The 25,062-nt window shown below is 41.3% G+C and overlaps 1 protein-coding gene across 2 annotated transcripts in view; it reads left to right on the top strand.

Annotated features, from left to right (window-relative positions):
- The first annotated feature begins 13,517 nt into the window (after positions 1-13,517).
- SNX4 (sorting nexin 4) overlaps positions 13,518-25,062 on the top strand; it is a 55,066-nt gene continuing 43,521 nt past the window's right edge. Inside the window, exon 1 of one of the 2 annotated variants that reach the window (XM_006078520.4) lies at positions 13,518-13,708. In XM_006078520.4, the coding sequence (XP_006078582.3) occupies positions 13,568-13,708 (141 nt within the window). In that variant the 5' untranslated portion in view covers positions 13,518-13,567. The remainder of the gene's footprint in view (positions 13,709-25,062) is intronic. The other variant, XM_006078521.4, reaches the window with a different exon arrangement.

The following is a 25,062-nucleotide window of genomic DNA, read 5'->3' as shown; positions in this document are numbered from 1 at the left end:
TCCTTCTGCATCTTTTATTTTTTTATTGGAATTAGTTGTTTTACAATGTTTGTGCTGTACAGCAAAATGAGTCAGCTGTACATATATATATGTACACATATGTATATCTGTGTATATGTGTACATATATATATCCTCTCTTTTGGATTTGAGAATGATGTGTACTTTTTAAAAAATTATTTATTTATTTTTGTCTATCCTGGATCTTCATTGCTGGGTGGGTTTTTGTCTGGTTGCAGAGAGCAGGGGCTACTCTCTATTGCGGTTTGCAGTGGCCTCTCTTGTTGCAGAGCATGGGCTTTAGGGTGTACAGGCTTCAGTAGTGGCTCCGTAGTTGCGGCTGCCGGGCTCGAATGCAGGCTCAGCAGTTGTGCCACAGGAGCTTAGTTGCTCCACGGCGTGTGGGATCTTCCCAAATCAGGGATCGAACCCACATCTCCTACATTGGCAGGTGGATTCTTTACCACTGAGCCACCAAGGAAGCCCAGGACATTGATTTTAAATCCTTACCTTCAGGAATCTTTTGGGAAGATAAGGGAGTAAACTTAGTTGTGTGTTTTTTTTTTTAATGAAATATTTTAATTTTACTACTTAAGTAAATTGGAATAGAAGTTTTTGTTTTGTTCTTTGAACCATTTGAATGCTCATTTATTTCTTTGAATTTTTGAACCATTTTAAGAATTACTGAAATAGGATTTTTTTAATTCTTGCTAAAAATACATTTAAAGTAATTGAAATCTCCCCATGTTGACAGAAGTGAAGTAATACCACTTTAGGGTAACTGTTTTACCTTGTCCTTATAAAAAAATAATAATAACCTATGAGTCCCTTTTTAAAATATATTATTCATTTATTTATTTATTTTTGGTTTCTCTCCATCTCCGTGGCTGTGCATGGACTTTCTCTACTTGGGGCAAATGGGGACTACTACTCATTGTGACGCCCGGGCTTCTTGTTGCAGTGACTCCTCTTGTTGCAGAGCACAGGCTCTAGATGCACAGCCTTCTGTAGTTGAACACGTGGGCTGCTGCTCGTGGGCTCTAGAGCTCAGACTCAGTGGTTGTGGCACAGAAGCTTAGTTGTTCTGCAGGATGTAGGACCTTCCCGGACCGGGGATCAAACCCGTGTCCCCTGCATCGCCAGGCAGATTCTTATCCACTATACCACAAGGGAAGTCCCTGTCCTTTTCTTGACATCTACTGCAGCTTACTCACCTAACAAGAGGTAGAGGCCTCTTCTGGTTTTTGTTTTGTTCTTTTAGTCTACACCTTGTTAATTGGTCAGGGAAGCAGTTTTTGTAGCAATTGTGTCTGTCTTTTGGGCCAAAGTTTTAAATATACACTTTCGTTCTGGCTATGAGAAATTGTGTGTTAAGAAGTCCAAGATTGGAAGTGACAAAAAGTAGGTATTCTGACTTTTAGGTTATGTATTGGGTGAGGTATGGCAGCTATATGTTGATTCACTGAACTCTGCAAGTTGTAACCATCAACTGTAATACCTACTTGTCATTAAAAATAAGAAAAAAGTATTGAGTTCCTCACTCCATAATCCTCGTATATTACTCTCACTGTAAATATCTGATACTTGATGAACCAACTTCTACAAGTGGATTCTTCAATTCAGTCGCTTAGTCGTGTCTGACTCTTTACGAGCCCATGGACTGCAGCGCGCCAGGCTTCCCTGTCCATCACCAACTCCCAGAGTTTACTCAAACTCATGTCCATTGAGTCGGTGATGCCATCCAACCATCTCATCCTCTGTCGCCCACTTCTCCTCCCACCTTCAATCTTTCCCAGAATCAGGGTCTTTTCAAATGAGTTAGCTCTTCGCATCAGGTGGCCAAGGTGTTGGAGTTTCAGCTTCAATATCAGTCCTTCCAATGAATATTCAGGACTGATCTCCTTTAGGACGGAGTGGTTGTATCTCCTTACAGTCCAAGGGACTCTCAAGGGTCTTCTCCAACACCACAGTTCAAAAGCATCAGTTCTTTGGCGCTCAGCTTTCTTTATAGTTCAACTCTCACATCCATACATGACTACTGGAAAAACCATAGCCTTAACTAGATGGACCTTTGTTGGCAAAGTAATGTCTTTGCTTTTTAATATTCTGTCTAGATGGATTCTTAAGATTTATTAATTAATTTGGTAAGTCTGAAATTTTGTTAAAAATATTGCCTTAAGATGAAAGCTAACTTCTATTCAATGTGTTCCCGTAGAAAGGCAAATTGGTGTGATTATTCCAGAATCTACACTTTGGAGAGATTCTTTTTAGCTGTTACAGTGACTGGAAACTGAGTGATGATTCACCAGAGATAGTAGAAAAGTTAATATAAGATGATTCTACCACATGTGTGTTAGTCACTCATTCATGTTCAACTCTTTGCGACCCCATGGACTGTAGCCTGCCAGGCTTCTCTGTCCATGGAATTCTCCAGGCAAGAATACTGGAGTGGACTGCCATTCCCTTCTCCAGATTTTACCATATGGGGGATAAAAAAGACAAAGCTCATACACATGAAAATTCTAATAAAATATATATTCTAGTGGCATAAACAACAACAAAAATTCCTATTTGGTCCAAAAACCAAATTGCAAAGGAAATTCTTACAAAACATTTTCACTTAATGTTCAAACAACCCTGTGAAGTTGTAAACTCAGGGATGGGTGTTCATACTGTACAGATGAAGAAATTATTGCTCAGAGAATTTAGTGCTCACTTCAGGTCACTTAGCTAGAGTTTCATTCATTCAACAAACATCTTCTGAGTATTCCTTTTAGAGCTGATTGATGCACTGGACTCAGATATGGTAAATACTCTCTGTATCCTCACAGACTTAGATGAGGGAAGAAACTAAAACTTAATTCCTGAAAATGGTATGTTGACACAGGCAAGGCTATGTATTGGTCTTTCCAAAACCCAGATACCTCCATAATGTGGAAGGCAGAGTTGAGCACTGAGACGAAATCAAGAAGGTTGGTTTAAAGTCTGCATAAGAAGCTCCAAACAATGCATCCAGGTGACTTACCCTTGTTCATCCCTACAAAAGACTTGGAGAGATTTAACCAGAGAGGTTCCCAATTCAAGAACACAAATAAATTATTAAACTGAAAAGCAGAACAAGTTAGTAAAAGTGAGACCTTTCAGCCCCTTCCTCTATCCCATTCCCAAAATATTGGCAGTCAGACTTAAACCCTTAGGTGAGAGATTAAAAGATACATTTTCTGGAGTAAAACTCCAGAAAACAAAAAGTCCTATGATAAATTTAAAGGGTCCACCAACAAAAAGCTCAGCTGACAACTCTGTTAGTAAAGCCAACTCCTTCAACATAACTTTCTACCCTCTCTCCAACACACTACACATCTGTGTTCCTCCACACTATATATATATATACACACACACAACATCACACTTCATTTTAATAGCTAAGGTTCAGCAGACATTTCAGGAAAGCTTCCAACATAAAGAGATCAAAGCAAACAGGAGAAGGGAAATTAGAGGAAGGAAATAATTTAGGAAGTTTAGGGAAATTACTTGAGAAAAAAATAAATCTTTAGATGGTTTTGCTTCTATGAAACATGAACAAAATGCTATTTTTTAAATGGACTGTTCAGAGAACAGGCACTGGTCTTGGAAATTTAAAATATGATAGTTCAAATTAACCACTCAATAGATGTTCTAGAAGATAAGTGAGAAAAAGCTGTCAGCAAATAGAACAAAAGGACAGACCATGGACAATAGGAGAGAAATAATATGAAAAGGGGAGATGCAGTCCAGGAAGTCTAACGTAACTAGTGGGGATTCCAGGAAAAGAAAACCAATGGAAAGGATGATACTATTTAGATATTTGTGTATATATAAAATTTCCCAAGAGTAAATGATGTGAATTCTTTTGAAAATACCATGAATACCCTGCACAATAGGGGAAAAAACAAAAGCCCAAACCAAAACACATTGTGAAATTTCGTAACACTAAGGATAGAGGGGGCATCGTAGGTGGTGCTAGCGGTAAAGAACTTGCCTGCCAATGCAGGAGACAGATGCGGGTCCAACATCCCTGGGTCAGGAAGATTCCCTGAAGGAGGGCATGGCAACCCACTCCAGAATCCTTGCCTGGAGAATCCCGCAAACAGAGGAGCCTGGTGGGCGAAGTCCACACGGTTGTGCAAAGTCGGACATGAGTGAAGCAACTTAGCACATATGGAGGCAAGGATAGAGAGAAGATTCTAAAAAGAGAATAGTGCCAGCCCTCTCAATAACATCACTTAAAGCTAAAAGGCAAAAGAGTAATACCTCCAATTTTGCCTAGAATTTTATTCCCAGCAAACAGACAAATCTGACATTCAAGATTTCAAAATTTTATGCCAGCATTTCCTTTTCTGAAAACTTCTAAAGTATATGCTCCAGCGAAACAAGAGGGAAAAAACAGAAATTGGAGAGGATAAAAAATCATGAAAAACAGAAGATCAAACACAAGTCAGAGAAGCTTCCACTCTATGATCTTGAGACACGTTGTTCTTTAGTTGCTAAGTCGCGTCTGGCTCATTCATGACCTCATGGACTAGCCCACCAGGCTCCTCTGTCCATCTTGACAGGTAGTCTCCCACTAACTAGCTCCTCCAACCACTATCATATCTGTGGACAGGTACTGACTTTAGGAAGTTATTTGAACCAAAATCTGTCTCACTACAAGGATATCACTGATCGATTCTAATGAAGTTCATATAAGATGAGAATATTTTAACTTGTACGTCACAATACTTAATATATTTCATTACTATATATATTTATATGTATGTTCATCCTCCCAATTTTAGTATTCTGGTGTTATTTAGCTGTTCTTCATATGATGGTATGTTCTCTCATAATCAATTTCCTGAGAATGCACCATATATCAATGTTACTTCCAAAAAGCCAAAATATTGCAAGTGGAGTCTTGTTTTGGATCCATGGATCTTTCATCTTTTTAACAGTTCTGTTAATGTATAATGGACTTAAAGTGTACAATTTGATAAGTTTTGACATATGTCTCCATCCATGAAACAGTATCACAGTCATGATAATGAAAATATTTATCATTCCCGAAAGTTGACTCTTAATTCTTTGTAATCTCTCCTTTCCACCTCTCCCCATCTTCTTTCCCATTTCCAGGGAACTTCTTATATCAGTGTATTGTATTGTAAGGACACTTGACATTGAATTTAAGGCCCACCAGCATAATTCAGCATGGTGAACTCATCTCAGGATTTATTTATTACACCTGCAAAGACCTTTTATCTAAGTAAGGTAACATTAACAGGTTCCAGGAATTGGGATATGGAATATCATTTTGGAGGTCATCATTCAACCAATTACATCACTAACTGCTTTGTATCACAGATTTGTTAACAGAATCAAACGGTATGGTCTTTTGCAGGGCGGTGGCGGGGGGGGGGGGGGGTCTGACTTATTCCATTCAGAATAATTATCTGCTATTTATCCATGTTGATTCGTATATTCTTTTTTATTGCTGAATTGTTTGGAATATACCACAATTTATTCATTTATTCATTGGTGTTGACAGATAGCTGTGGTTGTCTTCCCAGCACCTCATTCTGCCTCAAGCGGAAGAGAAAAAACTTCTCCATCCCTCCAGACAAGGAAATGGCTTACTCTGGCCTTTAGAAGAAGCTAAGCCAGGCACTCTCTGCCCCTCAGTCAGAGTTTGGGGCTAGTGAGCTCTGTCCCAACCACCTTCTGCTATTAGCTGGTTGTTAGTGCTGACTATGTGCTTCCCTGGTGGCTCAGATGATAAAGAATCTGTCTGCAATGCAGGAGACCGGGTTTGATCCCTGGGTCGGGAATATCCCGTGGAGAAGGGAATCGCTACCCACTCTAGTGTTCTTGCCTGGAGAATCCTATGGACAGAAGAGCCTCGTGGGCTACAGTCCATGGGGTTGCAAAGTCGGACATGACTGAGCAACCAGCACTACTGCTGCTGCTAGTGCCTATGTGTGAGTCTAACTGCCTCTCTGGGCTTCCTGGCCCTCATCGGAAAAGTGAAGGCGTTGATTAGAGGATCTCCCGGATAATACCTTACTGATGATCTCCAGTTTGGGTTATTTATATAGGGGGGAAAAGAAAAGAATCCCCTCCTCTCCCATCCCCCTTAGGGTTGAAGTTGGTTTCTGGAACCAGTCAGCTGACTCAGATCTCTGCCATGTCACCGCTTTTCCTGCCTAACAAAGGGGAGAAGTGAGGACGGTAAGGCTGCTCAGAATCACTCCCTGGTGGAAGCAGAGCTCTGCCTTTAGGGCCCAGAGGCATAAAGGGACATGGTGACTCCGCTTCGTGCCTCTCCATCTCAAGGAAATGGTTCTCAGGAACCACGCTGGGGTCCTCACAGGACCAGGCCCCTGGGGTAGGGGCTAGGGAGGACGGCCCATCTTGGGACTGGGGAAGGGATATGAAAGGAGGCAGCACTGGCCACCATTCCACCATCACCATTTTTACCTACTCCCTTGCAGTTTTAAGGAGAATTCAGTTCAGTTCAGTCACTGAGTCGTGTCCGACTCTTTGCGACCCCATGAATCGCAGCACACCAGGCCTCCCTGTCCATCACCAACTCCCGGAGTTTACTCAGACTCACATCCATCGAGTCAGTGATGCCATCCAGCCATCTCATCCTCTGTCGTCCCCTTCTCCTCCTGCCTCCAATCCCTCCCAGCATCAGGGTCTTTTCCAATGAGTCAACTCTTTGCATGAGGTGGCCAAAGTACTGGAGTTTCAGCTTTAGCATCATTCCTTCCAAAGAACATTCAGATATGAGGAAATACCTACATGGGCTGGAGGAGGAAGGACTTTCTTTTGGCCTGACTGGTACAATGAGAGCTAGGGTGGGCAGGAGACCTACCTGGCTTTAATAAGTAAAAGTGTGGTTTCTTATTACTTGTTTGCTTGTTTTGTCTTGTATTCTCTGTCCCACCCCCCACTCATTTATTAATCCAGGAGACCTATATGCTGAGTGCTGGGGACACAGAGATGTGAGACACTCCCCATTCCCCCATTAGCCTAGAAGAGGAGACAGTCTGTTAGTAAACCAGGTGAGATGTGCCAGAATAGAAAAAAGCCAGCCTTCAATGAAAGGGGTTAATAAGTATGTGAGAAGGAGGTCATGAAAAAATCTCATTAAGAAAACCACCAGTCTAAACACAGGGCAGAAAGGGAGAGAAGATGGTGGAAGAATAGGATGGGAAGACCAACTTCTCCCCAACAAATGTATCAAAATATCATCTACATGTGGAACAGTTCCCACAGAACATCTTCTGAACACTGCCAGAAGACCCCAGATTTACAGAAAGACAAGCCAATCTCCTCGGAACGAGGTAGGGCAAAAGATAAAAGACAAAAAAGGAGACAAAGAATTTGGGATGGGGGCCTGCACCCTGGGGAGGGAGTCAGTCGTGAAGAAGAAAAGATTTCTGCATACTAGGAAAACCCCTCACAAGCAAGGTCAGGGGAAGGGAGCTTCAGAACCTCAGAGGGAAGCACAGCGAGACAGGCGCGCCAAAGGCAAAACAGAGAAACTTCACCATTTTGGCTTGTACGTGGCTCACACGCTTGTGGCAAGTAGGGGCTGGGTGTGGAGGCTCAGGCCTCGGGATTGGTCCTCAGTGAGAGGAATGGGGGTTGACTACCATGAAGGTACTCTGAGGGGGCTAATATGACACAGTGGAAGAGGATTGGGAAAAACCCTGGGACCACCAGCGTGTGTTAGTCGCTCAGTGGTATCCATCTCTGTGACCCCATGGAATGCAGCCCACCAGGCTCCTCTGTCCATGGGATTCTCCAGGCTAGAATACTGGAGTGGCTTGCCATTCCCTTCTCCAGGGGTTCTCGAACCTGGCTCTCCTGCATTGCAAATTCTTTACCATCTGAGCCACCAGGGAAGCCCTGAAATGTGTAGGACATATTCAAATTCTTAAGGGAGAGCTATATGGGACCACCAGAGAAGCAAAAGATTATTCCCGTGGGAAATCTCTAATGCCGCCATGTTCTAACTCTATGTGCTCACAGATCAAAGCACTCTGATCTACCAGTCTAAGGTCCCAGAGGCAGAGAAGCAGACATGAGTGCCAGGGGCAGGAGATCTACAGTCTTGACCCCACAGATCACAACTACCATCAAGCTGTGAGCACCTGCCAGTCGCTACCCACATTTTCCTGAAAGCCTGAGTGGCTTGGCTCTGCCAAGGGTGTCACAACCTGGGACCAACTCCTCTGGGGAAGCATACGACCCACCCCAGCCTGGGCAACCTCCCTCAGGGCCCAGCCATAGCAAGCACTCCCTACACACTCCAGCAGTATCTGCTGTACCCCTGCCTCTTCCCAGCACAACTGAGCAAGTGAGTCCTAATAAGTGGCTACTTTCGCCCCCTCACGTATGGGCAGAGAACAGGCACGGAGAAAGACTTAGAAGAAGAGGCAACCCCAAAACCAAAGTGGAACACCAAAAGCTGTGAGCAAAGGAAGGAAGAGGAAACCGCCCCAGACGTGGCAAGTGCAGAGGTTTAAATTCCTGCAATTAAAATCTGAGGTTGTGTGCTTTAGTGGCAACTGTAGATTTTGAGAGCAAGTACAAGCTTGAGCAAGGGAAGATCTGAGTCTAAGCTGACCCCACACCACCCACAACAGGTTCAGAGACCTTCCAAGATGTATTGGTGGACTTTCTGAATAGGCAGATCGACTGCAGCAGGAAAACAGGAATCACTTGAACATGCCTCTCACTGCCACTCTCTATATTCTGCACTCCCCTGCTTTTTCCTTCTTCTTCTCATATTGGCCTAATACGGTTCTTTGTTACTCCTTTAATTTTTATTTTTTGTAACCTACTACTTTTTCTTTATCTTAAAAAATGAAAACACCTTATCTTTTAAACAAATTACATATTTTTTGTTTTCGTTTTTGATGTTTTTGATTTTATAATTTTGAGAGTCTAATTTTTTTCCACGTTTTTGATTTTTGTTGTTTGATCTTTTGTTTTTAATTTTGTATCATTGAGAGTCTAATTTTTAGTACCTGTTTTCATTTAGGAGTTAGGTTATTGACTTGATTGCTCTTTTTTCTTTTGACTTTTTTCCCCGTTTTTTCTCCTTCTTCGCTCCTCTTTGCTTTGTATAAGTGTGTGAATCTCTTTGGGTGATCTTGGATGTTGAGAATTGTTTCTCCATTAGTCTAGGTGTTTTGCCTTCTGTGCTGCATGCCCTGTGAAGTCTTGATGCTGCTTAAGGGGTTGAGCCTGAACCCCAGAGGCAGGAGACTCAACTCCAGGACTTTGGACTACTAGAGAACTCCTAACCCCATGGAAAATTAATAGGCAAGAGCCCTCCCAAAGGCCTCCATCTCAACACTAAGACCATGTTCCACCCAAAAGCCAGCAAACTCCAGTGCTGGATGCCCCACACCAATCCTTCAGCAAAGCAGGATCACAACCTTGCATATTAGCAGACAGGCTGCCCAAAGCCATACTGAACCCAGAGACACCCAAAACACACTACTGGCCATGGCACTGCCTTCCAGAGAGATGAAATCCAGCCCCATCCATCAGAACACAGGCACAAGGCCCCCCAAACCGGAAACCTTCACAAGGCACTAGTCCAGCCCACCCATGGCAGGCAGATTCCACAATTAAGAGCAACTGTGACCTTCCAGTCTGCAGAAAGGAGACCCCAAACACAGTCAATTAAACAAAATGAAAAGACAGAGAAATACACAGCAGATGAAGGAAAATGGTAAAAACCCACAAGACCAAACAAATGAAGAGGAAATAGGCAGTCTACCTGAAAAAGAATTCAAAGTAATGATAGTAAAGATGACCCAAAATCTAGAAGATAAATGGAGGCATGGATCAAAAAGACACAAGGTCTTGTTTAACAAGGACCTAGAAAAATTAAACAATCATCAACAACACAATAACAGATTAAAAATACACTGGTGGGAATCAACAGCAGAGTAAGTGAGGCAGAAGAACAGTTACGTGAGATGGAAGATAGACTGATGGAAACAACTGGAGCAGAACACAGTGAAGAAAATAGAATAAAGACAGGGCAAAGTACATTCAGTATAAATTTACATATTTAAAATTATTTTTAGTATTCAGGAAGTCCCCTATTGTTCTATAGATGTCCATAAAAAGGACAAAATAGTTTAGGAGAAAACAATTGAAGAGCTCTCCACAGGTTATCAGTCACAACAACCGTCTCTTGTCTGTTTCTTGTTCACCTTTCTGAACATGTATTGGGACACTCTGCTTCTCAGGCAGAGGTAAGATCCCAGATACTGCTCTCTCTCCTGCGTCCTGCCCTCCCTCACTTAATTCTATTCCTGAGTGTTCTCATTCACAGCATGGCTTTCCCTTGGCTTTGCTGCCCTTGGAACCGCTGCTTTTTGAGGGTGGTTGGCCGAAGAAGGATAGGATCCCCTCAGGAGGGTTGTACCTCTGATTCGCGACTTTAAGTGTTCCCCTGTGGCAGTCCACACAGCAAGGGGCAAATGATACCAGAAGTTCCAAGTAGAAGATTCCATCTAAGACATTAACTTTAGCCAGTGCAGTGACTTTACCTTCATAATCAAGGAAAGGTGCCTCAGGTCACTTATGTTAACCCCACGTCATCAAACGGGACTTAATATTTAACTTAATTACAGTTTTAGCTCTTCCCAAAATGGAATCAAACTTGTCAATCAGGAATTACTTGGTCAGCACTAGTGAGGTAATTTGTTCTTTAGACACTACTATCCTCAAAAGGAATGTGTCCTTATCACAAACAATTCAGTTTTTGCTGGTATAACTTCCTTGCCCTCGTTCCCTCCTAAGTCTTCCACTTTGTACAGCTCATTGGAGTGCTTTCTCTCTGCTTAGATGGGATGCTGCCTGATCCATGAATTGTTGAATAAAGCCAAAAAGATCCTCAAAGTTTGTTGTTGTTCAATCATTCAGTTGTGTCCGACTCTTTGCGACCCCATGGACTGCAGCATGCCAGGCTTCCCTGTCCTTCACAATCTCCTGGAGCTTGCTTAAACTCATGTCCATTGAGTTGATGATGCCATCCAACCATCTCGTCCTCTGTCATCCCCTTCTTATCCTGCCTTCAATCTTTCCCAGCATCAGGATCTTTTCCAGTGAGTTGGCTCTTTGCATCAGGTGGTCAAAGTATTGGAGCTTCAGCATCAGTCCTTCCTATGAATATTCAGGGTTGATTTCTTTCAGGATTGATTGGTTTGATCTCCTTTCTGTCCAAGAGACTCGCAAGAGTCTTCTCCAAAACCACAGTTCAAAAGTGTCAATTCTCTGGCGCTTGACTTTCAAAGTTTACTCAGTTGAATTATGGTTTTTTAACACTACTCAGTGCAAAGTGTGATGCTCAAATCACCAGCCCAGAGCAATTATCCCAGTGGCTCTAGGACTTAGTTTCCTGGGTATCTCAAAACTGGGAAAAAGGCACAGTATAACAGATACAGACAAAGGTCCATATAATCAAAGCTATGTTTTTTTCCAGTAGTACATACTGGTGTGAGAGTTGGACCATAAAGAAGGCTGAGCACCGAAGAATTGATGCTTTTGAATTGTGGTGTTAGAGTAGACTCTTGAGAGTCCCTTGGACAGCAGCAAGGAGATCAAATCAGTCAATCCTAAAGGAAATCAACTCTGAATATTCATTGAAAGAACTGATGCTGAAGCTGAAACTCCAATACTTTGGCCACCTGATGAGAAGATCTGACTCATTGGAAAAGACCCTGGAGAGACTGAAAGTAAAAGAAGGGGGCAGTAGACGATGAGATGGTTAGATAGCAACACTGACTCAATGGACATGAATCTGAGCAAATTCCTGGAGACAGTGAAGGACAGAAGAGCCTGGCGTGTGGCAGTCCATGGGGTCTCAGTTGAACACCACTTAGTGACTGAATGACAAAAATTAACAGATACAAATCTGTTCCTGAAAATATATTTGTAAATTAATAAATTATTAATTTATTAGTAAATCAATAATTTATTAATAAATTAATAAATATATCTGATTTTAAAATGGTTCCTGGAAATTCCATGGTGGTCCCGTGGTTAGGACTCAGCACTACCACTGTGAAGGGCCCGGGTTGTTCAACCCTTGGTGGGGAAATTAAGATTCCACAAGGCACACAGTGAGGCCACAAAAAAAAACCTAAGAACTTGCCTAGCATGGATATTCCCTGAAAAACTGTTTCCATGCCTTGAAACATTAAAGCTTTGCTTATTTACTTGGCAGTGGTGGGTCTCTGTTGCTGCACACGGGCTTTCTCTAGTTGTGGTGCACAGGCTTCTCATTAGTGGCTTCTCTTGTTGTTGAGCAAGGCTCTAGGCACATGGGCTTCAATAGTTACAGCACAGGGGCTCAGTGCTGCATGTGGGATATTCCTGGATCAGGGATTGGATTTGTGTCCCTTGCATTGCAAGGTGGATTCTTAACCACTGGACCACCAGGGAAGTCCTAAATGCCTTTAAACATTTATTGAGTAAATGTCCTAGGCTTGGTAAGAGAGAACAAATAATAAAATAGGGTCCTTGCTTTAAAGGAGTCTTAAGTCTAGTTGGGGCAGAAAGACATAAATAAATAATTGTAAAGGAGTATGAGAAAGGTCATAACTGATTTATGAACAAAGTGATATTAGCACTTGGACATAACCTGAGGTTTTAGGGATGAATGGGAAAAATCGCTACCATGCCAAAAGAAGTATCAGGAGGAGGAGAAAATTGCGTGTCACCGCGTCGAACAGCTAAGTTATTTGGACAGAAAGATCAGTTTCTCTCCTTGAAAAATTGATGAGCAGACTTCCTATACAAGGTACTACAAAGTACCACAGTCTGGTACACCCAGTGAGTGCTTCCCGTCAGGTTATCATAGTGAATGCTTGCCTAGGAAACAGGTTCCGAAAATTCAACTGAAGTGTTGACAGAAAATTATCAGATATCACCAGGGCTTCAAGAAACACTTGAAGATAGAACTCAAACACAGCTTCAGTTAAGCGCTTCACTTTTCTCAGAAAAGTGTTTACCTTTTCCTGATTGTGTCACTCAACCTGCCGAAAATTAGTGAGTTACGGGGCTCTGATCTTTCTGGGTGTGTGTTTAGAGGGTGGGGGTGGGGCCAAAAAGGACCTAATGATGGCAGGCAAGATAAAAGGCCAAGAGGGAGACGTCAGACCACAGCCACGGATTTCTACCGATTTCAAGTTTTCTTTAGGTGATCACCAACCTGAGTGGTTACAGCACCCACCCTGTCTTCACCTTCCCCTTGCCTTTCTGTCTTTCCCTCCACCGGTTCTCCCGGATTCCTGGGTCTCCTGGCTCGGGAGCTGACCACTTCCCTTGCAGGCCCGCCCTTCCCAAGTACCATTCCCAACTGCGGGCCTAGCCTTGGAGCGCTCTCAGCCTGCGCAGCCGTGAGCTAGGCGCGGCGCGGCGGCCGCAGGCCGAGGGGGCGGGGCCTGTCGGCGGCCGTGGGTGGGCGGCCCAGGCGGGGAGGCGCCGGCGCAGTGTGTCCGCTGCGCTGAGCCGCAGCCATGGAGCAGGCAGCTCCCGACCCTGAGCGGCTTTGGCAGCCCGAGCCGCTTGAGCCGCTGAGCCACCCCGACGCTGGGCTGGAGTCCATGGTTGGTGAGGAAACGAAGGGGGCCCGGGACGAGGGCCCCGGGGACGGCACGGTGAGGAGAAGGGGTGGCAGAGGCCCCCCCACCCCCGCGGCCTGGGGCGCGGCCTAGAGGGCAGAATGGACTGGTTTACGCTGACCGCGCGGGTGGGCTCGCTCGGCCGAGAGGCCCCGCGGTGACAGGGAAGCGGGGTGCAGTCAGTGGGGAGAAGCTCGGTGGGAAAAGGGGGTTCTGAGTAGGGGGCGAGCGCCAGGGCTGCGGGACCGCAGGAAGGGTGGAGAGGGCGCGGCCGAGGGAGCGGAGGGGTTCTGTGGGCGCGGCTCGGCGGGCGCGGGGCCAGGAAAGCGCCAGGCTGAGGCAGGTGCGGTTTCAGGGTCGGGAACCCCGGGGGGTTGGACCCGAAGAGGAAGGCTGATGTTTCTGGCATCTGTAAGTTGTGCGGAGGAGTAGGCTTAACCGTGGGCGGTGGCAGCGGTGTTTGAGAAAGAAGAGAATGGGGGACTTGAGGAACAAGTTTGGGGCACGAGGGTGTTTGGCATGGTGCCACTCTCGGGAGAGGGAATAAAGTGTTAGAGTCAAGAACAGGTACAAGTGAAAAAGATTTTTTTTTTTTGGTTTGTGTGTTTTTAAATATATTTTTAGTTGGAGGATAATAAAATTGCTTTACTGTATTGTGTTGGTTTCTGTCACACAAGAACGTGAATCAGCCATAAGTAAATATACGTATGTCCCCTCCCTGTTGAACCTCCCCCCATCCAAATTCTTATTTGACTTGTAATTTCCTCATTTGGGGCTCAGTGCTGTATCTCCCAATGGAGATGTGTCATGGATATCCCATTTATTGGCATTGTGAAGCTCCTTTGATAGTGATTTTCATTTGCTTGACAGAAGGAGAAAATGCATCATTTTATATTTGTAATTACTTTCATTCCAAAGTGTTTTCACGCATAATGCAAGATGAGTGGACCATGTTAAAGTGATTCGGAAACTCAGTCGAGTATTTATCATCAGACCACCCTAATGAACCTGTGCAGTGCTCATCCATTTTGATTCTTTTTTTTCTGAAACAAGTTCTCAATATAAAACTGCCCATCCTTGTGATAAATGGATAAAGAAAAGTTAAAAGTTGTTTGCTGACTGGAACTAGAAAGACAACTAGCTAGGAATTTCAACACTAGTTGAAGTTCAACACTTCACCACTAGCTCTTTTAACTAGCTAGGAGTTCAAGGTTTTGCCTACTTAGGGGAAATGTCTAGGTATATAGGATAGCATGAAAACTTCTGTGGGTGAATTTTAAGTTTTTCATTTATTTTCTTCCTAAATTATAGAATTATTTGTGGAGAGGTATCTTATAAATGTGAGAGCAGTGTGTGTATTCTGGTGTAGTCCATAAACTTGACTCTTACATGAATTGCTTTTTTAATGCAGATTCCATTTGTGACTTAGTTTTTCTGTTTCTTCAAAAAGCTTTTATCATGAAGTATATAATTAATGCAGAGAAGAGTCTCACAAAATAAAAATCAGTTTCTTTGAAACCTGTGTATATTCTCCTGTTACATCTGCTCCCTCGACCATAGAAGTAATTATATTCTGAATTTTGTATTAACAGTTTTCTAGCTTTAAATATACATGTAAATGTCCCTAAAGAACATGTTGTTTAATTTTTACTTCATTTTGAAATTTACATAATCGAACTAGTTTTACTATGACTTCCTTTTTTTGCTCTATACTGTTTTGGGGATTCATCCAAAATGTAACTTAGTTTGTTTTTATAGTCATGAGACTATGTATACCATTTTGTAGGTATTCTACAGGTGATTTCTCTTTTCCTCATTTTACAGACATTAGGGTTGTTTCAAGATTCTTGCTGTTTCTGAAAGATTACTACCACTATGAACTTCTTACATGTAAGAAATACGTAGTGCAAGTGTCTGGAAACTTAACAGTGGAATTGCTGGATTATAGGGTGGTAGCATAAGACACGGAGAAGGTGATGGCACCCCACTCCAGTACTCTTGCCTGGAAAATCCCATGGATGGAGGAGCCTGGTGGGCTGCAATTCATAGTGTCGCTAAGAGTCGGACACGACTGAGCGACTTCACTTTCACTTTTCACTTTCATGCATTGGAGAAGGAAATGACAACCCACTCCAGTGTTCTTGCCTGGAGAATCCCAGGGACAGAGGAGCCTGGAGGGCTGCCGTCTATGGGGTCGCTGGGAGTCGGACACGACTGAAGCGACTTAGCAGCAGCAGCATAAGACATAGAAGAGTGTGTGTGTGTGTGTGTGCGCGCGCGCGCGCGCATGCACACGCACTCTCAGCCACTCAGTCATGTTTGACTTTACGACCCCATGGACTGTAGCCCACTAGAATTTTCTAGGCAAGAATATTGGAGCGGATTATTGTTTCCTACTCCAAGGGATTTCCCTACCCAGGGATTGAACCCACGTCTCTTGCATCGGCAGGCAGATTCCTTAGCAGTGTGCCACCTGGACAGCACTGTAGTATAGTAAGTAGTGCCAAGTTGTTTTCTAGAGTGAACATACCAGTTTGTATTCGCATCAGTAGTGCCTGCTGCTGTCTATCCTTATAAGCACTTAATATTTTCAGGCTTTAAGTTACTTGCCAACCATATGGATATGTGTTAAAGCGATTTTAGATTGTTTCAAAGGGTAAGAATCATATCTTTTGTTAGCTGCATCATGAGTTTAATTTTGATTATGACTGAACATTTTGGTAATTTTTTTTTTGTGAAAGCCTTTGGATGATTATTATGAAGTTGCAACTATAGTTTAAAATCCATTTGTGTTAAGTGATTATACATATCTCATTTAAAATAAAAAACCTGTGTTTGGTTTAAGATATTTGAAATCCCAAAGATGCCATCATGCAGTAAGAGTTGTAGTTATATAATATTACCTGACTTTTAAATGTGTTGTAAGAGACCATTCGAGATTGCCCAAACTTAGGGTTTCCTCAAACAATGATTTAGTAATTTATAGAGATAATTTAGTAATTTTTAGAAATACAAGCCATTTGGACAAATATTTCAGAATCATCTGGAGCTTATCAACACACACATGTGCATTCACATACACTCTATATGTTGTCCCCTGCAGTCTCAGAAGATCTACTCCTTTTCCTGTTTCTATCCCCTCTTCCACTCTAATCCATCCCCAGTTGAGAAGTATTGCAGTAACCATAGCCACATTGCTACTGTTACTGGTAGATAGGAATGTGGTCTGGGCAGACAGGTAAATTACATTTGTTTGTGCTAGACACTGTGAGGCTCTACTTTTCATTTAATTTTCAAAATTACTCCCAAAAGACATAAAAGACATACAGAGATAAGGAAGCAGAGGCTCTGAGAGAAGTGATTTGGCCAAAGTCACAAACTGGTGACATGGCTGGGATTTGGGCCCAGGTCCTCGTGGCTTTGACATCAGTGCTCTGTTCATGAAACCATGAAGCTTCACTCCCTGCACCACCACCCCCCCACCAAAAAAGAAAAAAAAAGATTAAAAATAATCTTGTAAATTGTAAAATACTATACTTAAATATTTTTTTGTTTTATTAAGATTTAAGTTGTTATTTTAAGAAGAAAAGAGCTCTGAATAATGTGTTGACTTATCAATGACTTTTTCACCATAAAAGCATCTATACAGATAGTGTGCAGAAATGACAAAAAGCCTCATCAGCCTTATTTTTGACTCTACATTTTGGTTGGAGAGTAAATTGTGCTAGTTGCCCTACACCGAGGGATAGTGGAAACAAGCACCGCCAAGGTTGCAGATCTTTTCCAGTTTTAAACATCACTAATTTTAACATTTTTTAAATTCTGTTGTAAACTGTTACTCTCTTGTTTTTGTTTCTGTGAGTCTTCATCCTCTTCCTTTCCGATGTCTAGTTAGAAGTTTCCCTTTCTTTCTGTACTTTTTCCTTACGAGGAAGAGTGTATTTTTTTTTTTTTTTTTTAAGTATTGTCGGTTTTATTTAAAGAAGTTTAGAATATGAAGAATGAGGGAGGGCCACAATCTTCAAGAGAGTAGCAATCAGTCCTGGCAAGGACGCAGCAAGGGAATGGGGGTAAAAATGCTGCTTTTTTTGGGCTGGAAGATTCCACTGAGTTGGCAGTTAACAGTATTTGCTCAGAGAACCGCTGCCTGAGGGATTCAGTGTCTCTCTTTTGTAGGGAGGGTTCTTTAGGCCTCTTAGTGCTCCTGGGGCTAAGAGGGCTTGAGCAACCATTGCTTGAACAATGCCTGTACACTGTTAGTTCCTTCACAGGTTGGCAGCAGAAAGCTCAGTGGAGGGGTCCAGAAGGGAGTGGAGGAAGGTTTGAGACATATGTGGTAAAGATAATATGAAAAAGGAAGTGCATAGGTAGAGTTACAGAAAGTTTAGGGCTTCCCTGGTGGCTCAGCTGGTGAAGAATCCGCCTGCAGCGCAGTAGACCCCTGTTCAGTCCCTCAGTCAGGAAGATCTCCTGGAGGAGGGCACGGCAACCCCTCCAGTATTCTTGCCTGGAGAATCCCCAAGGATAGAGGAGCCTGGCGGGCTACAGACACAGAGGTTGCAAAGAGTCAGACACGACTGAGCGACTAAGCACACCAGGCACAGCAGGTTATTAAATAATTCTCAAGAATTGCTTTCCTCACTTTCTACTTCAGCAGCTCTCAGTTATCTTTTGAAGGCAACTCATGGTGCAGAATACGATTTTACATCATAGTCAGTACACATGTACTTGTATACATAAGCATTGTTTCAACTCAGTCATGGCCGACTCTGACCCCAGGGACTTTAGCCCACCAGGCTTCTGTGACCATGGGATTTCCCAGACAAGAATACTGGAGTGGGTTGCCATTTCCTTCTACAAGGGGGCATCCAATCCAGGAATTGAACCTGTGTCTCCTGCATTGCAGGTGGATTCTTTACCACTGAATGACATGGGAAGACCATGGGAAATAAGATATTTGCATTTATCTATTTTTTTTATTAAAAAAAATATATTTTTTTAATGTGGACTATTTTTGAAGTCTTTACTGATTTTTTTACAGTATTACTTGTTTTTTGTTTTTTGGCCACAAAGCTTGTAGGATCTTAGCTTCCTGACCAGGGATTGAATCTGTGCCCCCTGCATTGAAAGGCGAATTCTTAAGCACTGGACCACCATGGAAGCCCCTACATTTATTATCTTAACTAACTCTATTTTTAGCTGATTTTTTTCTGTTATAGTTTATGCTTTCTTATTTTGGTTTCTGTTTTTGGATTTTCCTTTGTGGACCATAGTTTCTTTGGTTTTATCCTCTATAATGATTTTGAAGGCATGTCTTTTTTTTTCTTCCCCAAGATATAATTGAGACATATTATTTATGTAAATGTAATGCCATTAAATTTTTTGAAGTAATTTATAGAAGTGATCTCAAATTTATAAGCAAGTACAGCACAAAGAATTGTTTCCTTTGAAATATTTGAGAATAAACTGCTGTTTATCTCATCCCCAGAACATTTAGTATATATTTCAAGGGCAAAAAAGGACATTCTGTATAATCACAGAGCTTCTATCAAAAGCATTGATAAATTATTATTATCTAATCCTCAGACTTCATGTAAGTTTTGCCAGTTGTACCAACAGCATTCTTCAGAACAAAATAATTCAGTCCAGACTCAAGTATTACATCTAGTTGCATTGTCTCTTTAGTCTCCTCCCATCTGAAAGTGTTTCTTGGTCTTTGCTTTCATGACTTTGACCCTTTTCTATGTTAGCAACCAGTTGTTTTTGTAGAATGTCCTTCAGTTTGGGTTTGCCTGATGTTTTCTCGTGGTTAAATTCAGGTTGTGCTTCTTTGGCAGAAATTGCCACTAACCTGATGCTGTGTTCTTCTAATTGCTTCTTACCAGTTTGCACATGATTCAGGTTTGATCACTTTCTCTGCTAGTCTTCTCCAGTATAAAGTTCTCTTTTCTTCTTTGTGATTAACTTTCTGGGGTATACTTTTTTTTTTTTTCTTCCTGTTTTATTGAGGTCTAATTGGCATACACAATTATATATGTTTAAGGCATACAGTATAGTGATTGGACTTACATTCATCATGAAATGAACGTCCATCATCTCATACAGATACAATATTAAGAAATAGAAAAAAATACATATTTTTCTTGTGACGAGAATGCTTAAGGTTTAATCTCTTAACAATTCTCATAAATAACATACATCAGTGCTAATTTATCTTGTTGTACATTATATCCCTAGTACTCTTTATAACTTTGTACCTTTTGATTCTTTCATCCAGTTTCTTTTTTCCCTATCCCCTGCCTCTGGTAACTACAAATCTGATCTCGTTTTGTGAAGACATACTTTGAAACTAGAAAAATACTTTGTTCCTCATCAAAATTTCTATTTACTTGTCTGTTTCATTATGGACTGATGGGTTTTATTTTTTAAACTTTATTAAGATATGATTTACACACCATAAAATTCACTCTGAAAGTATATAAATTCAGTAATTTGTAGTAAGGGCTTCACTGGTGCCTCAGATGTAAAGAATCTGCCTGCAGTGCAGAAGACCTGGGTCCGATCCCTGGGTCAGGAAGATCCCCTGGAGAAGGAAATGGCAACCCACTCTAGTGTTCTTGCCTGGAGAGTTGCATGGACAGAGGAGCCTGGCTGCAGGCATGGGGTCTCAGAGTTAGATTTGCAGAGTTGCACCACTATCACTACAACCCAGTTTTCGAACTTTTCCGATTTTTTTTTTTTTATTACTGAATAGCATTCAGTTGTATGGATGTATCACTTTTTGTTTATTCACCATTTGATGCAAGTTGGGGTTATTTTCAGCTTTTATATTATGAATATTATTGCTGTGATGAATATTCATCACGTTCAAGTTTTTGTGTGGATGTATGTTTACATTTCTCTTGAGTTAAATTTGTAGCAGTATAATTGCTGGGTTATATGGTAAATTTTAACTTTTTGTTTTAAGAAACTGCCACTCTCTTCCCAAGGGGCTGTACCATTTAACATTACCACCAGCAATTACGAGGCTCACTTTTCTCCACATCCCTGCCAGTACTTGGCAGTGTCTGTCTTTCGGATTATAACCATTCTAGGGGATGTGAAGTGGTTTTAATTTGCATTTTTTAAATGACTGATGGTGTTGAACATCTTTTCATGTGCTTATTTCCATTTGCATGTCTTTTTTGGTGAAATTCTATTCAGGTCTTTTGCTTATTAAAATTGGGTGGTGTTTCTTTTTATTGAAGATGCTTCCTGCGTGGCTTGGTGGTAAAGAATCTGCCTGGCAGTGCAGGAGACACAGGTTTGATCCCTGGTTGGGAAGATTCTCTGGAGTAGGAAATGGCAACTTGCTTCATCTTGCCTAGAAGATTGCATCTACAGAGGAGCCTCGTGGGCTATATATAGTCCATGGAGTCGCAGAGTCAGACACGACTGAGCACATAAGCACGTGTTGTTCAGTTAGTCTGGATATTTGTTTTTTTAATCAAATAATGAGATTTGCAGATATTTCCCCTGGGCCATGACTTTTTACTTTTTCTTAATGATATCTTTGAAAGTTTAGCAATAGTTTTCAATTTTGATGAAAACTAGGAGATCAGGTTTTTGTTTTTGTTTTTCTTTTATAGATTGTGCTTATCTAAGAACGCTTTGCTTATCCCAGGATCATGTTTTGTCTTTTTTTTGACCTTCCCCAGATGGCTTATGGGATCTTAGTTCTCTGACCAGGGATGGAAACTGGGTCCTTGGTGGTGAAAGCATATGAATCCTAACCACTGGATTGCCAGGGAATTCCCCAGGTTTTGCTTTTACATCTGAGTATGCAAACCATTTTGAGTTAATTTCTATGTACAATGTGAGTAAACGGTCTAGTTTTGGTGTTTTTTCCTTGGTCTGTGGCTACTCAGTTGCTCCTGCTCTATATGTTGAAAAGACTCTCCCTGTTGAATTGCCTTGGTGTGTTTATTAAAATCACTTGACCTTAAATGTAAGGGTTTATTTCTGGATTCTCAGTTCTGTTCCATTGATCCATTGATGTCTAAGCCTATCCTGCCAGTGTCCCCACTGTCTTGATTAGTTTAGCTTTTTAGTAAATTTTGAAACGAGATAGTATAGATCCTGCAACTTGTTATTTTTCAAAACTATTTTGGCTATTCTAGGTCCTTTGTATTTCCATATAAATTGTAGGAACAGAGCATCAGTTTCTACAAAAACAACAACAACACAAAAATTCCTTCTGGATAAAGTTATCTTTAAAGGAACAGTGTGTTAGTATTTTTATAATATTTCAAGCATTCTATATGCATGATGCTCCTTTGTCATTTGGACTTTATATTATTGTGAAATCTAGGGCAAATCTGGTCTTTATTCTTTGGTAGTGATTGTGCTTTTTATTTTCCTGTCTTAATCTTTTTAGGATTTTCTTCCTTTATGCTGAAGATGTTTAATTTTCTAATTCATTATACATGGACCACATGCCTTTCAATTTGGAGCTGTAGAAATATTTTTCAATCCAGAAAGAATTTTTGTTGGTTTCTTTTTTATTATACTGGTGATTGTTATTTCTGTTCTGTTTCTTCCAATTTCTTCTTTAAGAACTATTATTTAAGCATTGGTTCTTCATTTTCCTTTTTTAAAAAAATCATCTTTCATTATTTTCACTTTTCTGGATGGTGAGAATTCCTCAAGCAAACTCAACCACTGAACTCTGCACTTTGAACCACTGAACTCAAGCACTTTGTCTCAGTTATCTTCCCATTCCTAATGACTGGCACTGTAGATACTCAGTAATCATTCAGTTATTGAATTAATAGTTTCTTATCATTCCTTTTATCACTATTACCCTGTCTTATGCTTGCTTTTACTGTTTCACTGTTTTCAGCATTATTTATTCATTTATGGCTGCACTGGATTTTCATTGCGGGCATGGGCTTTCTTCTAGTTGCGACAAGCAGGTGCTGTTCTCGTGGTTTTCAGGCTTCTCATTGCTGTGGTTTCTCTTGTTGCAGAGCACAGGCTAGGGCACATGGGTTTCAGTAGTTGCAATTTGAGGGCTCTAGAGTGCGGGCTCAGTAGTCGTGGCACACAGGTCTAGTTGCCCCGCAGCATGTAGAATCTTCTTGGACCAAGGATCAAACCCATGTCCTCTGCATTGGCAAATGGATTCTTATCCACTGAGCCTCCAGGGAAGTCCTTGCAGTATTTTAAAACTTATAGTAGATTGATTTTGGGGCTTGCCTGGTGGCATAGATGGTAAAGAATCTGCCTGCAATGCAGGAGACCTAGGTTTGATCTCTGGGTTGGGAAGTTCATTGGAGAAAGGAATGACAACCCACTCCAGTATTCTTGCCTGGAACATCCCATGGACGGAGGAGCCTGGTGGGCTATAGTCCATAGGTTTGCAGAATTGGGCATGACTGAAGTGACTTGGCACACACGCACACAGATTGATTTTTGCTCATTGACTTGGAAATAAAAAATTTCATCAGCCTTTTAAATATGTCCATTTTTTATATTTATTTGGTCTTAAGTCAGGTAGGAAGTAGTGATTCACCTATCAAGCATCTACATTTGGGATGTTAGGATACAAGTGTAGCATCATTCTTTAATGATGTTCTTTACTCTGATGAGAAGTTCACTTTTAATACATCGAAAGCATTGTGTTTCACCAATACAACATTGTAAATCAACTGTACTTCAATTTAAGGTAAATACATAAAATATTCTCTCTCTCTTTAAAACACACTCCTAGTCTCATCTTCCAGTCATCAAGTTTATCCATTTCTAAATCTTTTGAATGTGTCCTTTTAACATTAGTTATGCTATTCTTGGCACTGTTTGTACTTTAGTATGACAGTATTAGCAATTTTATATCATCTACCAATCCCTGCTGATATCTTTAGTTTTTATGATAGTTGATTTTATACTTTTGTTTTTCCCTTCTGTGTAATTATTTGGATGGCATAATGGGGTAAATTTATGATTCATATGCACTATCTTTTTGGTGGGAAATAATTTGTTTTATCAGTTTTTGATTCTAGAATTCAGAGAATTTTTCAGTGAAGTACATGATGATAAATCAGTGCTTGGCTGTGGGCCAAAATTTTTTATATGTATAATCTCAACCAGTGAGGGCTTCATAATCCTGATGTTGAGTGGTTTATGCTTATGTAATTTCTTGAGCTTTCTTTTAGTTGAATGGTTTTTCTCTCTTATTTTCTCTTTTAATACATGATCATAAAACTTACATTTTATAAAATTGTCTTGTTTGGCAACAGAGTAGTTTTGTTTTGGGTTCATTTTTAGTTCTCTGTCTTTTATTTTCTTTCAGCATTTTTACCTCCTCCATTATTCTTCAGTGTTTTGGGGTACTTTCTAAGCATGCCATCTTGATTCATCACTGATTTATTTTTTTTTTTAATTTTATTTTTAAACTTTACAATATTGTATTGGTTTTGCCAAATATCGAAATGAATCCGCCACAGGTATACATGTGTTCCCCATCTTGAACCCTCCGCTCTCCTCCCTCCCCATACCATCCCTCTGGGTCGTCCCAGTGCACCAGCCCCAGGCATCCAGTATCGTGCATCGAACCTGGACTGGAGACTCGTTCTATATATGATATTATACGTATTTCAATGCCATTCTCACAAATCATCCCACCCTCTCCCTCTCCCACAGAGTCCAAAAGACTGTTCTATATATCAGTGTCTCTTTTGCTGTCTAGTATACAGGGTTATTGTTACCGTCTTTCTAAATTCCATATATATGCGTTAGTATACTGTATTGGTGTTTTTCTTTCTGGCTTACTTCACTCTGTATAATAGGCTCCAGTTTCATCCACCTCATTAGAACTGATTCAAATGTATTCTTTTTAATGGCTGAGTAATACTCCATTGTGTATATGTACCACAGCTTTCTTATCCATTCATCTGCTGATGGACATCTAGGTTGCTTCCATGTCCTGGTTATTATAAACAGTGCTGCGATGAACATTGGGGTACACGTGTCTCTTTCAATTCTGGTTTCCTCAGTGTGTATGCCCAGCAGTGGGATTGCTGGATCATAAGGCAGTTCTATTTCCAGTTTTTTAAGGCATCTCCACACTCTTCTCCATAGTGGCTGTACTAGTTTACATTCCCACCAACAGTGTAAGAGGGTTCCCTTTTCTCCACACCCTCTCCAGCATTTATTGCTTGTAGACTTTTGGATTGCAGCCATTCTGACTGGCGTGAAATGGTACCTCATAGTGGTTTTGATTTGCATTTCTCTGATAATGAGTGATGTTGAGCATCTTTTCATGTGTTTGTTAGCCATCTGTATGTCTTCTTTGGAGAAATGTCTGTTTAGTTCTTTGGCCCATTTTTTGATTGGGTCATTTATTTTTCTGT

Source organism: Bubalus bubalis, chromosome 1 (genome assembly GCF_019923935.1).
Source record: "Bubalus bubalis isolate 160015118507 breed Murrah chromosome 1, NDDB_SH_1, whole genome shotgun sequence".
NCBI lineage: Eukaryota > Metazoa > Chordata > Mammalia > Artiodactyla > Bovidae > Bubalus > Bubalus bubalis.
Note: the sequence above shows the minus strand (reverse complement) of the source record. Positions and strands in the feature narration are given on the sequence as shown.